General features: G+C 44.1%; 2 protein-coding genes and 1 long non-coding RNA gene across 4 annotated transcripts in view; 1 reads left to right on the forward strand and 2 right to left on the reverse strand.

Moving 5' to 3' along the window:
- Nucleotides 1-1,116: 1,116 nt before the first annotated feature.
- Nucleotides 1,117-6,854, forward strand: LOC149972542 (uncharacterized). Its single transcript, XM_090217060.1, has 4 exons — nucleotides 1,117-1,244; nucleotides 4,524-4,791; nucleotides 4,918-5,182; nucleotides 5,282-6,854. Exons 2-4 carry the CDS (start codon nucleotides 4,685-4,687, stop codon nucleotides 5,462-5,464), a joined length of 555 nt encoding a protein of 184 aa, XP_090073186.1. The 5' UTR covers nucleotides 1,117-1,244; nucleotides 4,524-4,684; the 3' UTR covers nucleotides 5,465-6,854.
- The window catches only part of LOC110502574 (acylphosphatase-2), a 43,420-nt gene continuing 30,466 nt past the window's right edge, over nucleotides 1,300-14,253 (reverse strand). For both annotated transcript variants that reach the window (XM_090217061.1, XM_021580715.3), the window contains exon 4: nucleotides 1,300-1,882. In XM_090217061.1, the coding sequence (XP_090073187.1) occupies nucleotides 1,768-1,882 (115 nt within the window). In that variant the 3' untranslated portion in view covers nucleotides 1,300-1,767. The remainder of the gene's footprint in view (nucleotides 1,883-14,253) is intronic.
- Nucleotides 5,909-13,918, reverse strand: LOC149972543 (uncharacterized). The gene is made up of 2 exons (XR_016491000.1): nucleotides 7,271-13,918; nucleotides 5,909-7,170 (listed from the first exon to the last, which is right to left on the reverse strand). It is a non-coding gene; the product is annotated as an uncharacterized LOC149972543 (long non-coding RNA).

The following is a 14,253-nucleotide window of genomic DNA, read 5'->3' on the forward strand; positions in this document are numbered from 1 at the left end:
AGCACTGCCCATATATCATAATTAGATAAAGCACTGCCCATATATCATAATTAGATAAAGCACTGCCCATATATCATAATTAGATAAAGCACTGCCCATATATCATAATTAGATAAAGCACTGCCCATATATCATAATTAGATAAAGCACTGCCCATATATCATAATTAGATAAAGCACTGCCCATATATCATAATTAGATAAAGCACTGCCCATATATCATAATTAGATAAAGCACTGCCTATATATCATAATTAGATAAAGCACTGCCCATATATCATAATTAGATAAAGCACTGCCCATATATCATAATTAGATAAAGCACTGCCCATATATCATAATTAGATAAAGCTAAATCTATAACAAGCATCATTATCCATGGAGGGGTCCTGATAGGTTAATATGAATGCTGTAAGGACAGTAGCCTCCTGCTGTGAAGAGAGATTCAGGTACAGTATGCTTCTCTCTCTCTGATACTGTATTCCCATGCAGAGCAGTAGGAGACTGGGCTCAATATTGGATCATAAGCCCTTGGGTTAAATCAAGTTTCTCTGTCAGATAAGAGGATTTTGCCCTGCTCCTGCTCACATGGGGGATTTACCACCACATTGCATGCTGGGTAAAAAGCATACCAGAATGGATGTTGTTACTGAGGTAGACTTGACTGGGTGATGACGAGATGGTGTTGGCACAAGGCAAGGTAGAGAGGGGTTAGGGCAGGGGCAGCTGGGAGTCAACAACATAGTGTCGAGAGACAGAGAGCGAGATGATTTGTGCGAGAGAAAGAAAGTGCAAGCGCCATGGAGATAAACACACACATAGGCCTACGTGTCTAATGAACCGAAAATCATGCAGATGAATGCACGCGCACTCACACAAACATACACACACACAAGCATACACACCAATTGAGGTTGCTGAGGGGAGGATGGCTCATAATAATGGCTGGAATGGAGTGGTAACAAACATGTTTCCATGTGTTTGATGCCATTCCATTGAATCCATTCCAGCCATTATTATGAGCCGTCCTCCCCTCAGCAGCTTCCACTGACACACATGCACGTTAGCAGACACGCACACACACAAACTCTAATGGGTTATTCAATACTCCTGACTTGGCCAGTTGTGTCTTGGCAACTCAGCGTGATGGTGCAGTCTGACTGGCTGGCTTTCTCTATGTTTAATTGGATTAGGTAAACAATCACGTGACCTTACACAACATTATTCAGGACCAGAGGAGACCAGGTAGGAAAGAGACACAGTAAGAGGATCTATCTTAAAGGGACAACAAAAATATATATTTTGTCCTTTGCATTAACTATTTAATAGTGCATTTGTATTGAATTCTAATAACATCTAGCTTGAATGGTTTTATTGCATTACATGTTCAGAAGAAAAGCATTGAGAATCTGCAAAGCACAAAGCTGCCTGACAATATATGCTGCTCTGCCAGCCTGAATGTTACATTCAAAATGTTCAGACGGGGAATGCATTTTTCAGAAAAAGACAACAACTTTTGGATGAGCAACTATTTGGATTAGCTTCTACTTAAAACAAAAATGTCACACAATTTCAAACTGTCTGCATAAAATCGATTTAGGCATCTGACAAAATCTTGACATTTTTTTATGTATTTTTCAGAAAGGTTGGGAACGAAACAATGCATTTAGAAACATAAGGTGGTACCCACAGAGACCGTAGGTGACATTGATGTGGTAAAAGCACTGGAGAGGGTGTGGCTAGAGTGGCGTTGGATGAAGGGAGTTCCTCAGAAGCGTGTCTTGAAGCCAAAGAGCTCCACCTTGTCAATGGATCTCTCATTGGAGAACGAGGCCCGGGTGATGGAACAGCTGGGACTCCCCTCCTTACACAGCCACACCTTCCTGCGCAATTAGAAAGATAGAAAAGGAAAAGAAAGAGATGTTCTGTTATCCACCACCCTCATGTCAATGATGGTCATTTTTTAAGGCAACACACTGCTTCTGTTTCCCATAAGGAATGATCACTCTGCTCTGTTCTTGTGTTGGCTATTTTCTCTAATATAAGCTACTACATGATCTGTTTATCAGCTCAACAGCTAACCATGTTCTCTATAGCTTGAGAACATACATTCCATTGCTAAAATTAACTTTGAGAGTTTGAACACGCTCTAGATAGCAGGGAATCTGAGGTTTTCTGGAGACCCTTCTGTTCAGCAACCAGTGCCTAGGCCAAATAAGGCTTGTCACATGTCAGATGGACACAGGGAATGCAGGCTTTCTAAGAAAGCCGGCCAACCCTTGGGGGTGACACTAGATTGACTGTATCGGCTATAATATAGTCCCTCCTATTCCCTTGCAAAACTGGGATTTTTGTCATAAACAGCTGTGGGCGTTCACTAAAACTTCAACCTCTGTTTCAGCCGACTGGTAAAAATGGTTCAGCAACATGATCCTAACCTCTGTCAGCAAAGACAAATGATTCAGCTATAGCCTGAGTCCAAGCCCCAGCCAACCTCAGTACAGTGCATAGGAGGCAGTTTTTCTTGGCACCATCTCTACTGTTCTCTATGACAAATGACTTTGGGAAAAGCACAACACAAACATAATCAAGTAAATTGAATTGTATAACTCAGCACTGTCTTAAGTCTAAACCTCAGTTTACCATGAGACATGCCTCAGTGAGGAGCAACAGGCAACATGCTTACTCTACAGCATGTAGGTCAAGCCCTGGAGACTGAGGCCCTGTCACTCAAGTTGCTGCATGGCCGATATGGGCTACATTATTTCCTAGTCTGTGTAGATTAGTGGAGAGATTGTAGAGGATCAGTGCGCCACATGTGGTCATCCTGAAGCACGGTCTGGTGCGATGGGAGTTCAGTCAGATCACAGAGACACAACGCAATAGCTGCCCATTGCGCCTCAATGACAGAGAGTGAAATGGAGGGAGAGAGCGAGAGCGAGAGATGAGGCAACATCTCCATCTGCATTCTCTGCTCTGCTCTGCTCTCGTGTCGCACACAGCCCACAGACTGCTGATTTGACAGCAATCACAGGGCTTAGAGGTTAGCTCTAAATCGCCCGTTGCATCAGGTAAATATTCATCTCCCCTGACATTACTCTGCTAAATAAAATGGAGGATTGAACCCAAAAGAGTATGAGCATAAGGCGGGTTGTCTATCTACTATATGATGTGTCTGTGGCTATTTTCCTTTTTAAAAGCATTTGCTCTTCTTGTCCTGGTAATTGATGGACTGATGTTTTTGACTCGTAGGTTGAACCTGTCAAGCAAAGCTACCCGCCAGTCCACCCCCTAATAAGTGAATTATCCCAATTTAGAAGCACATGACTGTGTGAACTGATCTAATAAGCACATGAAAAGAAAACAAACCTGGTGTGTGTCACAGAGAGAGAAAGACAGAGCGAGAGCGGCGAGAGAGCAATGACTGCTGCTATAACAAGACCTAACATTGACCATGTGATGGTGGGTTGATAATAATGGCCTGGTCTCTGAGTGAGCACCACCCACTGCATCCACTCTGCCTGACTGACCAGGCCTCTAGAGGAAAGGACATTTCCTTTGTCCCACACACTTGAGGAAATGAGATAACATAGACCAGCGTATGGGAAGGAATTCAATGTGTTTCAAAAAGACGTTCTGCTGCAGAATAAACTAAGGCATTGCATTGTTCCTGGAGAGCAATCTGGAGCAGATCTTAACTGGGCCTGGCTGGCTAACGGCTCTGTATGGTTTATAATGAAGTTGGACTTCCAAAACTCTGCCAAGGTTACACGTTTTTTTTTTTTTTTTGTATCGCTTTGGTACTATTTTCACAAGTATGTGGTAATATTGAACAACTCTTAGTACAAAACTCAAAACAGATCATCAAAACTTTAAGCATATTTTCAATTGACTAAACCTAATTAGTCATTTCATCTAAAAATACCTTTCACGATGCAATGTTCACAGCACATTTCATATGATTCTCTTCTCATTTGCTTAAATACATTTGACCATCAGTTAATCCAATTGCGCTTAATGGTTAATCACTTAACCGTTTGGTAAACCTATAGATTTTAACTGGTTTGTCTGCTATATATGGATTTGAGAACTACAGAAATAAAACGTGTGTTTGTAAAGTATGAACATCTAAATGTGGCCTCCTAATGGGCTCCAGAGTGGCGCAGCGGTCTAAGGCACTGCATCTCAGCGCTAGAGGTGTCACTACACACCCTGATTCGATTCCAGGCTGTATCAACAACCGGCCGTGATTAGGAGTCCCATAGGGCAGCGCACAATTGGCCCGGGTTAGGGTATGGCCGTGGTAGGCCGTCATTGTAAATAAGAATTTGTTCTTAGCTGACTTGCCTTGTTAAATAAAGGTTCAATAAAAATAAATAAAATAAAATGATATGTATGATACATGATAACCATAGATAATAACCACTTGTTATTGCTAATTGATTTCACATAGGGGCAACCACAATTTGTCACCATATAAAAGGGTGTGTGTAAACACTTGCACTTTCTTTCAACATGGAGCAGGATAGACAGCAAGGAAGAAGAAGAAATCAAATAGCTCATGGACAAGGGGCCCCTCAGAGAGGTGGACATGGGCCCCGTCAAAGAGGTGGACATCAGAGAGAGGGAGGCAGACGGCGGGAACTGTTGTATCTAATGAAGTCCGGGCCATCGTTGTTGATCATATGGTAAACAGAGGCCTTACCATGGCAGAGGCCGCCCGATTAGTTCACCCCAATCTGAGAAGATCAATTGTCAATTTGATCATGAGAACATTTCGTCAAGAAAACAGGTAAGTCTGCAGGATATGCACTATGCTTTCTCATTACATGTACAGTAAATGACATTGTAATGCATGTAAATTCACAAAATATGTTACAGTATGATCTATTGACAGTATACACTGTTCTACCCTCAGGATTGACAAGACCCCATGGATGTGGCCGTGTGTTAACCGACCAGCAGTGGTGGAAATGATGAAGGCCTGGGATGACACACGGCTGTCCAAAATCGAGCAGGCCATTGAGGAGAACGATGACACCTTTGCCAATGTGGCAACCATCAGTATACCGACAATCACCCGCTTTTTGAAGAAGCACCAGGTATCTATGAAACACATTTACCTGGTGCCTTTTGAGAGAAACAACGACTGGGTGAAACAACCGCGGGCTGAGTATGTTCAGGTACAGCACTATATACTGTATTACTGTTACTATTTGATGCACATGCTACTTAACAATATTATGTTGGAACTATACTACAAAACATATATATATTTTTAGATGGTGCTTGATGCTGCTGTGAACCATCACAAGTGTATCTTTGTTGATGAAGTGGGCTTCAACCTGGCCAAAACTCAGCGTCGTGGGCAGAGGCTCATCCGCCAACGGGCGACCATTCAAGTGCCTGGACAACGTGGGGAAACATGTCCATGTGAGCAGCTATCTCTGAAGATGGTGTGGTAGGACATAGGCCATTACTTTGATCCTACAAAGCTACACACCTCATTGTTTCCCAATGAAATTGACCAGGCCTGTCAAGGTGAAGGGGTCACCGAAGTCATTGTGTGGGACAATGTCAGATTCCACCATGCAGAGGCGGTTCAAGTATGGTTTCGGCCCCCATCCCCGATTCATGACCCTTCACCTGCCTCCACACTCTCCTTTCCTTAACCCACTTGAGGAATGGGAGGTGGAAGGTATACGATTGCCATCCCCATGAGTTTGCCACCCTCCTTCTGGCCATGGATGAGGCATATGACGACATCAATGCAGACCAATGTCAAGCTTGGATTCGCCATGCCAAAAGCTATTTCACACGGTGCATGAACAACATTCACTTTGATGTGGATGAGAATTTATGGCCAAATGCTCAAAACAGGCTTGATGCAAATGAATGTGTGCTAAAGGTTTTAGGTTTTTGGTTAGGTTTTATTTTAATTTAATTTGTTGAATTTAATTTTGGGACATTTGATTAGACAGTACACATACGTTGCAACTGAAATAAAAGTAACAATAAGCTAATTGCCAATGTCAGGCTGGGTCAGTAGCTAGCTCTATTTGCCATATTCCATAATAAAAAATGTTTATTTGTTAGCTTGCTAGCTTATAATGTGGCTAATTAAAGTAGCCTAACTTCTTCCTGGCCTAGCTAGGCAGCTAGAGGGCAAAGTTAGCTAGCTTAACGATGGTGCTCAAATTCGAATACAACTTTGTTTATCTAGCCTAGCTATAGTTTGCCATATGACTTTTGGTTTTATATATTTAAATGAAATCATAAAGTTTGCTTACCTTAATAAATTGATAAATTACATGCTTATTGGTTGGCTATTTGCAAGTTCAACTACCGTCCTGTTGCATCACCATAATGGAATGGCAGTTGGGTTTTGAATCAGAATGGCAGTTCAAATTTGAATTGACCAAAAGGTTCTATCTAGAGACCCTTTTTATCTATGAGTGCATGCTTTTATTAAACACAATTTCCTCTTGCTTCTAGCTAGCATTTAGTTTGCAACAGCACAGCTTTGTATGAACCTTGCAGTTTGCCAATCAGACAATGGAAGCAATGTTGCAAAATGCGAATTCGATCTCCCCCTGGCAAAGATAGTTAATGGTGTCGGGTGTCAGCTAGCTATTTATCTGACCAAGTAAAATTATGCAGCATCATTAATGTGGACATGAATGTCAATGCAAAATAGCTAGTTAGCTGTAATTTCAGAGTTGTATTTGACTGTGTTAGCTTTTTTTACTGTGTTAGCTTTGGAAAGTATTCAGACCTATTGACTTTTTACACATTTTGTTACGTTACAGCCTTATTCTAAAATGTATTAAATAAATAAAAATCCTCAACAATTTACACACAACACACCATTATGACAGAGCAAAAACAGGTTTTTAGAAACACCTTTACATAAGTATTCAGATCCTTTGCTAAAAGACTCGAAGTTGAGCTCAGGTGCATCCTGTTTCCATTGATCATCCTTGAGATGTTTCTACAACTTGATTTGTGTCCATGTGTGGTAAATTTAATTGATTGTACATGATTTGGAAAGGCAGACACCTGTCTATATAAGGTCCCACAGTTGACAGTGCATGTCAGAGCAAAAACCAAGCCATGAGGTCGAAGGAATTGTCCATAGAGCTCCGAGACAGGATTGTGTTGAGGCACAGATCTGGGGAAGGGAACCAAAACATTGGTGGATGTTTGTTCACTAAAATATAAAGCATCCTAAACAGCAGCTTTAAAGAAAACACTTCCAGAGGAAATCTTACCATTGGAGCTGGAGGAGGTCAAAATGAAACATCTGGGCCAGTCTGAGCTTCATAATAGGCTGAAAACCCCTGTCCCCAAACAGTCATCAGCCCAACAGCTGCATGCAGTGCATTACACATAGCTGCAGTGAATAGGGGGCGTAGTGACATTCCTATAGAGAGCTTTAGAGAGGAATAAGGCTTTAGTTGGGGCTCCATCAAAACAGGGCTAAGAGGGATTAAATGGGCCAGAATCCAGACCATCTGTGTCCCCGCCGTGCCACTCGCTGACCAGCGGTCTCAGCCGCCATGGACAGAGACCTTGTAGAAAACAGTGGCACCTACAGCCTCCATCTAACTACTTTATCATCCTCCCTCATCACCCTCTGCTTCTCCCTCTCTTGTTCTCATTCTATCCCCATCTCTCATACTCTTTTATAGATTAACTCAATCTCCCTCCCTCTCTCTCCCTTAATCCATCATTCAGTTTCTCCCTTTCGCTTTCTCTAATTTCCTCTCCCTCTGTCACTCTCCCTCACTCTCTTGAACAATCATCCCTCCCTCCCTCCTAGTGGTGGTTTGTAGGTCTCTTCCTACACAGAAGTTGTTCTGATTTGGGTCACACGACTCAGGAGAGAGAAGAGCTATATTAGTTATAGCAGGCAGCAGGTCAGTCCCACAGTGCTGCATACATGGTACAACTGATACGGAGCACTAAATCACCATCCACTTTCTCCAAGTCTACAAAACACCCAGGAACACATGTGCTTTCTGTGATGACTTTCATTGATTTTAAGGATGAGAGAACCCTGTGTGTGTGTTGTTGTCTCCTCCAGCCGCTTTGCAACAAGAGACTGTGCTGGTAGCGTATCAGGGACTGGCAATGCAACTGTCTGTTTCACTGTTGGGGGTCTGTGTTCCCACTCTCTCGCTGGTTCAGCATTCCTCTCCTCAGGTACTGTAGGAGATGTGGGAATCTGTAGCGGCTCATGATGAAGGTCATATTCATCACCGCTGTCTTCATCAGAATCTAGAGGCTGTGATGCAGGCTGGTGTCTCCTCGTTTTCTGACTCTTGTCCACTTTGGTCATTTCTGGTTGTGTCTCAAAAGGTAAGTGGTCACAGGACATGAGCAGGTTTCTGTGCAGGACCCTGGAGCGTCCCCTACCCCTTTCTGGTCTCAATTCATAAATCGGCAGGTCTGAACCCATTTGTCTCACCACTGTGTGAATTGTATCCTCCCAATAGTTACAGAGTTTTCCTGGTCCTCCTCTTGGTGTTAGGTTTTTAATCAGAACTCGCTCGCCAGGCTGTAGCACTGAACTCCTAACTTTAGTGTCATAGTACTTCTTACTTCTTTCAGCGGCTTTCTGAGCATTTTCATTTGCAATGGCGTATGCTTCTTCCATCCCTCGTTTCCAGTTCTCCACGTAGTCTCACTGGTTACTGGAACCTGCCTCTGTGCACAATCCAAAGAGCATATCAACTGGAAGCCTGGGTGATCTCCCAAACAGAAGATAAAATGGTGAATAGCCAGTCACTTCACAACGAGTGCAGTTATAGGCATAAACCAGTTTGTTCAGAGACTCCTTCCAATTTGACTTTTGTGTCTCAGTTAGTGTCTTTAACATTTGCAACAATGTTCTGTTCATGCGTTCCGCTTGACCGTTTCCCATCGGGTGATAGGGTGTTGTCCTGGACCCCGCCATGCCACTGAGTTTCTTTAACTGATGGAACAACTGATTTTCAAATTCTCCCCCTTGGTCATGGTGGATGCGGGACGGGAACCCAAACTTCAGGGCAAAGTCATTGAAGATGAGATTTGCAGCAGTTTTACCTGACTTTGATGTGGTGGCGTAGGCTTGAGTGAAACGTGTAAAATGATCAACAACCACGAGGATGTACTCATATCCCCCTTTGCATCTGTCGAGATGAAGGAAGTCAATACATACCAGTTCAAATGGCTGTGTTGTCACAATGTTTGTCAGAGGAGCTCTTGTTGCATGGGCTGGCTTTTTCTGCTTGACACAGCTACAAGTTTTAGTCACATAGTGCTCGATGTCAGATTGCATATATGGCCAGAAGAAGCGGTCACGTACTAGTGAAACAGTGCGGTCAGTACCTTGGTGTCCCATGTTATTGTGCAACTCTTCCATCACTTTATCTTTGTACTGCTCTGGTAGAACTAACTGCTTGCGGGCTGTAGTGATTCTGTACAGAATGCCATCACTGTCTACTGTCAATTTGTCCCATTCTCTGAATAGGCATTTTGTCTTTGGACTGAATTTCTTTTGCTCTTTAACTGGCGGTTTGGAACCAGACAGTTTGAAATTGAGCACAGGACGGATGACCGGATCAGATTCTTGTGCTTCTCTTATCCCATCTTTTGGGATCGAGCTGGTTGTTGCAGTGGTTGTCTCCCCTTCAGCTGATACTGACATAGATGCAGCTGAAAATGACCAAGGTACAACAGCCTCTTTCTGTACCTCAACTGCTTGTATCGTGGCGGCGATGGTGTCTGGTGGAAGCTCCTCAGAACATTCTCTCATCAGTGACTCTACATCCAGTGGCATCCTTGACAAAGCATCTGCATCACCGTTCTCTCTGCCTGGCCTGTACTTTATTGTAAAGTGGAAATCAGCCAAGTCTGCAACCCACCTGGAAGTGGTTGCGTTCAGTTTTGCAGTAGACAGAATGTAGCAGAGCGGGTTGTTATCGCTGTATACAGTGAAGGTCAGAGCATAGTACAAATAGTCATGGAACATATCAGTGATTGCCCATTTTAGAGCTAGAAATTCTAGCATGCTCGAGTGGTAGTGATAGTTCTTCTCAGCTGCTGTTAAGGTTCGAGAGCCATAAGCAATGACCCTAAGCTTCCCCTCTTGCTTTTGATAAAGAACTGCTCCCAAGCCTTGGTGTGACGCATCAGTGTGTACAACAAATGGCTAAGTGAAATCAGGGAAACCTAAAACTGGTGGGTGAAGCAAACACTCAATCAGCTGTTCAAGTGCCTGTTGATGCTGGTCAGTCCACAGGATTGGCTTGTTTGAGGGCACCACATGACTTACTTTCTTTGTTTTTGTTTTCCGTGGGTGGTCAGGTAATTTCTCTGAATCTGCTTTCAGGAGGTCATACAGGCAGCTGGCACTCCTAGAAAAGTCTTTGATGTACTGTCTGTAGTGAGTAAACCAAGCATTTTTCTGAGCTGGCCCACAGTCTCTGGTCTGATTTCTTTCAATGCTCTTACTGCTTCAAAATCGGCTGGGTCAACTTGGCTGCCCTCTGCAGACACTATTCTGCCCAAATAACGGACCTGGGGTTTAAAGAGATCACACTTATTTGGTTTGAGTTTAATGCCATACTCTCTGAGACGCTGCAAAACTTTTCGCACATCATTCACATGGCTGTTGAATGTTTTACTGAAAACTAGCGTGTCGTCCAGATAAGGAATGCAGATGTTATCCCGGAGCCCTTCCAAACACTCCTCCATACACCGCTGAAAAGCTGCAGGAGCGTTCATGAGGCCGAATGGCATACGTATCCACTCATAGAGTCCCCACGGTGTCACAAATGCTGTCAGTGATCTGCTCTCTTCAGAGATGAACCCCTGGTGATATGCTTTCCCCTGATCTAAGAGGGAGAACCAGGAATTACCACCTAAACTGTCCATAATGTCTTGGACCCGAGGGATGGGCTGGCGGTCGGGATGTGTCTTTCTGTTCAGGTCTCTGTAATCTATACACAACCGGAGGGTCCCGTCCTTCTTACGAACGCACACGACAGGTGAAGAATATGAAGAGTTTGACTTCCTAACCCAGCCCTGGACTATGAGGTCATAAATGTAATCCTTCATCTCCTGATACAGTGGCCTGGGCACTGACATGTATGTGCGCTTTACTGGTTCAGAGTCCTTTAGAGAAATAGTCATTTTCAATCGTTCAATGCAGCCAATGTCATTGTCTGATCTGGAGAAGGAGTGACACTCTTCTCTAAGCATTTGCCTAACAACCTCTCTCTGTTCTTCGGTTAGGTGAGTTAAATCTACTGGTGGATCCCACTGTTCAGTAGCAGTACATGGGATTCGAACGCTGGTGTGATTCACTGTGGCTGGAGTGACAGTTTTTTCAAAGACTTGGGCAGGTAACACAGTCATAATGGTTTGTACTGTACCGATTATTGTGCGTCCTAGCAGGGCAATGTCGTGGTCAGTGGGGTTAGAGACATCAAGCAGGATAACTGGAAAAACACCTTTCCTGACTCTGACTAGTGTGTCAAAGAACTCAAGGTCGTCTGGCCACTGCGGGTTCAGGTCTGGCTGGAAAAGCATTGTCATGTCATCTTTGAAAGGCTGGGAAGCTACACGGCACTCAATCTGAATGCTACTGTGTTTTGGTACAGCAACCTTCTCTTTCTTGGTTTTCACTGCGTATTCATCTGTCTGTTCTGCGCTAACAGCCTGTATAAAAGCTCTCACCTTGTTTCTTTTGAGGCTTGGGAAAGCTGTTTTTACTGTACTGTATCGTTTAGTCTTTTCAGTCATTGTCAGGATGTGCTCGATAACATTGAAACCTATGATGGGATGAGATAGGTGACAGCCTTTCATTACCAGCACCGGGATGATCAGTTCCTTTGTTTGGTCAGTTTCAGAGGCTAGCTGAAAAGTTGTTTCAATCCATCCCAGGTACGGCATTTCAGTCCCATTTGCTGCAGTCAACCTTAGATCATCAGGTGAGTCCAGGATTTCTGAAACATCTCTCAGCCTTGCGTTTGGGAGAGATTCCTCTTTCCATCGTTCATCAATGACCGATACCTGAGAGCCTGTGTCCCATAGAGCTTGGTGGTGGTGGCGATTCAGGTGACACTCAATAAGGCACTGTCTGCCGACTAGCGAGGTGACCTTACGGGGGTGGCAACCTTGAGCTAGGGATGGTAAGGAGTGGGCATTTTCCTCTGTGCAGGAAAACCTTTCACTATTCAAGTCAATTTTCAGGTGAGTGCATTTTTCCTTATGTTTAGTCCAATGTTGGTTTTGACATACTTTGGAACAGTACAGTGTCTCTTTACATGATGAACATTGTTTCAGGTTCTCAAATGAATTTTCTCTGGCACAATTTGCACATTTCTGGGACTTTTTGGTAGCTACGGTTAACACTCGTCCCTCAGCGGTAACCCGTTTCCGTTTAAAGGGGCCTCCCTTGATGGTCTGGCTCCCCGGATTTTACATCCAGCTTGAAAATGTTCTCCACTCCCACATCGGAAGCAGTGTGTGCAGCGTGCATCTGTTCTGGCCTGCTGGCAGACAAAACACCTCCTTGGAGCTTGAGCAGAGCGGTTGGTATACCAGTTAGGTGCATATTGATGCTGCGCAGGGTCAGGTGCTTGGGACCGACTGTAGCTGCTATAATACTGCTGCTGGGAAACAGGTGGCTGGGGGTCCCTATTTGGCCTCCTAACTGGGGGTGGGGCATAGGCACAAGGCGGTGACTGAAACATAGGCTGTTGTAATGTCTCCTCAATCTCTGCACTGAGACCTTTTAGAGAAGCTACACCTGTCTTAAGTTCAGCTAACTCTGTTAACAGTCCTGCGGGTATCTTAGCTTTGGCTTCCTTCACAGGACACTTTGCAGATGGCGTATCTTCTAACTGGACTACACTTACAATTGTAGCAGGCTGTGGGGCATTAAACCGCTTTTTGTTTCGTCTTTCTATCTCATTAGCACAAGCAATGTTAAGCTTCTCTAGCAAAACCTCATCTGATGTTTTGCTCTCTAGCAGGAGAGGCTGCATGTCTATCCTGATACTGTCACTCTGGAGACCCGTAAGGACTGTGTGAAAACACATGCTCTGGACTAGAGCAGGGTCATACTTAAGCCCTGATTCTGACTCCTGGGATGCAAACAGTACTTTTTGCCTCAAATCTAAAACGCGCATCAGGAAGCTTTGAGGGGTCTCCTTGCTATGCTGTGCTTCTGAAGCTAGCTGTTTGTAAAGCTCTGTTGCACTCTTCTCTTGGAAGTGGGAACGCAGGATACATCTAAGTGTGGGAAGAGTTAGCTGGGGTTTACCTTCCAAGTAGCTGCGTAGCTGTGAGCCTGGAGAAATAGCCCTGACTACTGCGTCTACTATTTCTACCTCAGGATAGCCTCTGTTAAGTCCATTTTCAATCTGATGGGCAAGGCTGGAAAAAAATCAGTTTTTCTTTCTGGCCCGGTTCACCTATCTGACCAGAAATTTTAAACTCTTTGCGGCAGTATGAGCTGGGCTGTGCATTGGGTGAGAGCGGCACGCTCCCCTGAAGATTGGCATGGTGTTGGGGCTGACACAGAGAATCACTGGCTTTGGCTGCAATAATCTGCTCAGTTCCCACCCCTTGTTGTGGGGTTACAGTTCTCAGTTCCTCTATTCTGTGATGTGTTCCGGCTGGTTCAATATCATGGTCAATTTGCCCTGTTTTGTTATCTATGCCACTGATCATCTCTGTAATTTCGTCTCTAAGTAGCAACAATTCCGACATGCCGCCATCTTCTAACTCTGCGACTTCCTCTCTTTCAAGGAACATCATAATGCGAGTCATTAATGCTATGCGGGATTTGTCTTTAACATCTCTTCTCTGTTCGCCTGATATTTCAAGGAAATCACATATCTCTAGTAATTTGTCTTTAGTCAGGGTGTGCAATTCTCCTACTACCTCTTCCTGTAGTTCTTCCAAGGCGCTTGTCATGTTGACAGAACAGGAGGAACTTTTACTGTGCAGGAGTTGACTCTGAATTAGATGGTCCTTCCTGTCTCTGATGGTCGATCAATGGCCTCAGTTGACACGTACTTAACCACTAACTTCCAACTTCCCTCGAACAGCAACACTTTCCTCACTGCAGCCTGCCTGAGTTGTTATGTGGAGATTTAGCTGGCTCGGAATTCAGCGACCAGGGTGTGGAAACTGGACATCTGAGCAGCGATCTCAGCGGTGCCTCCAAAAATGTTACACCCCTGAAAACAGGGGAGAA

Source organism: Oncorhynchus mykiss, chromosome 23 (genome assembly GCF_057628025.1).
Source record: "Oncorhynchus mykiss isolate SJ-2025 chromosome 23, ASM5762802v1, whole genome shotgun sequence".
Classification (NCBI taxonomy): Eukaryota; Metazoa; Chordata; class Actinopteri; order Salmoniformes; family Salmonidae; genus Oncorhynchus; species Oncorhynchus mykiss.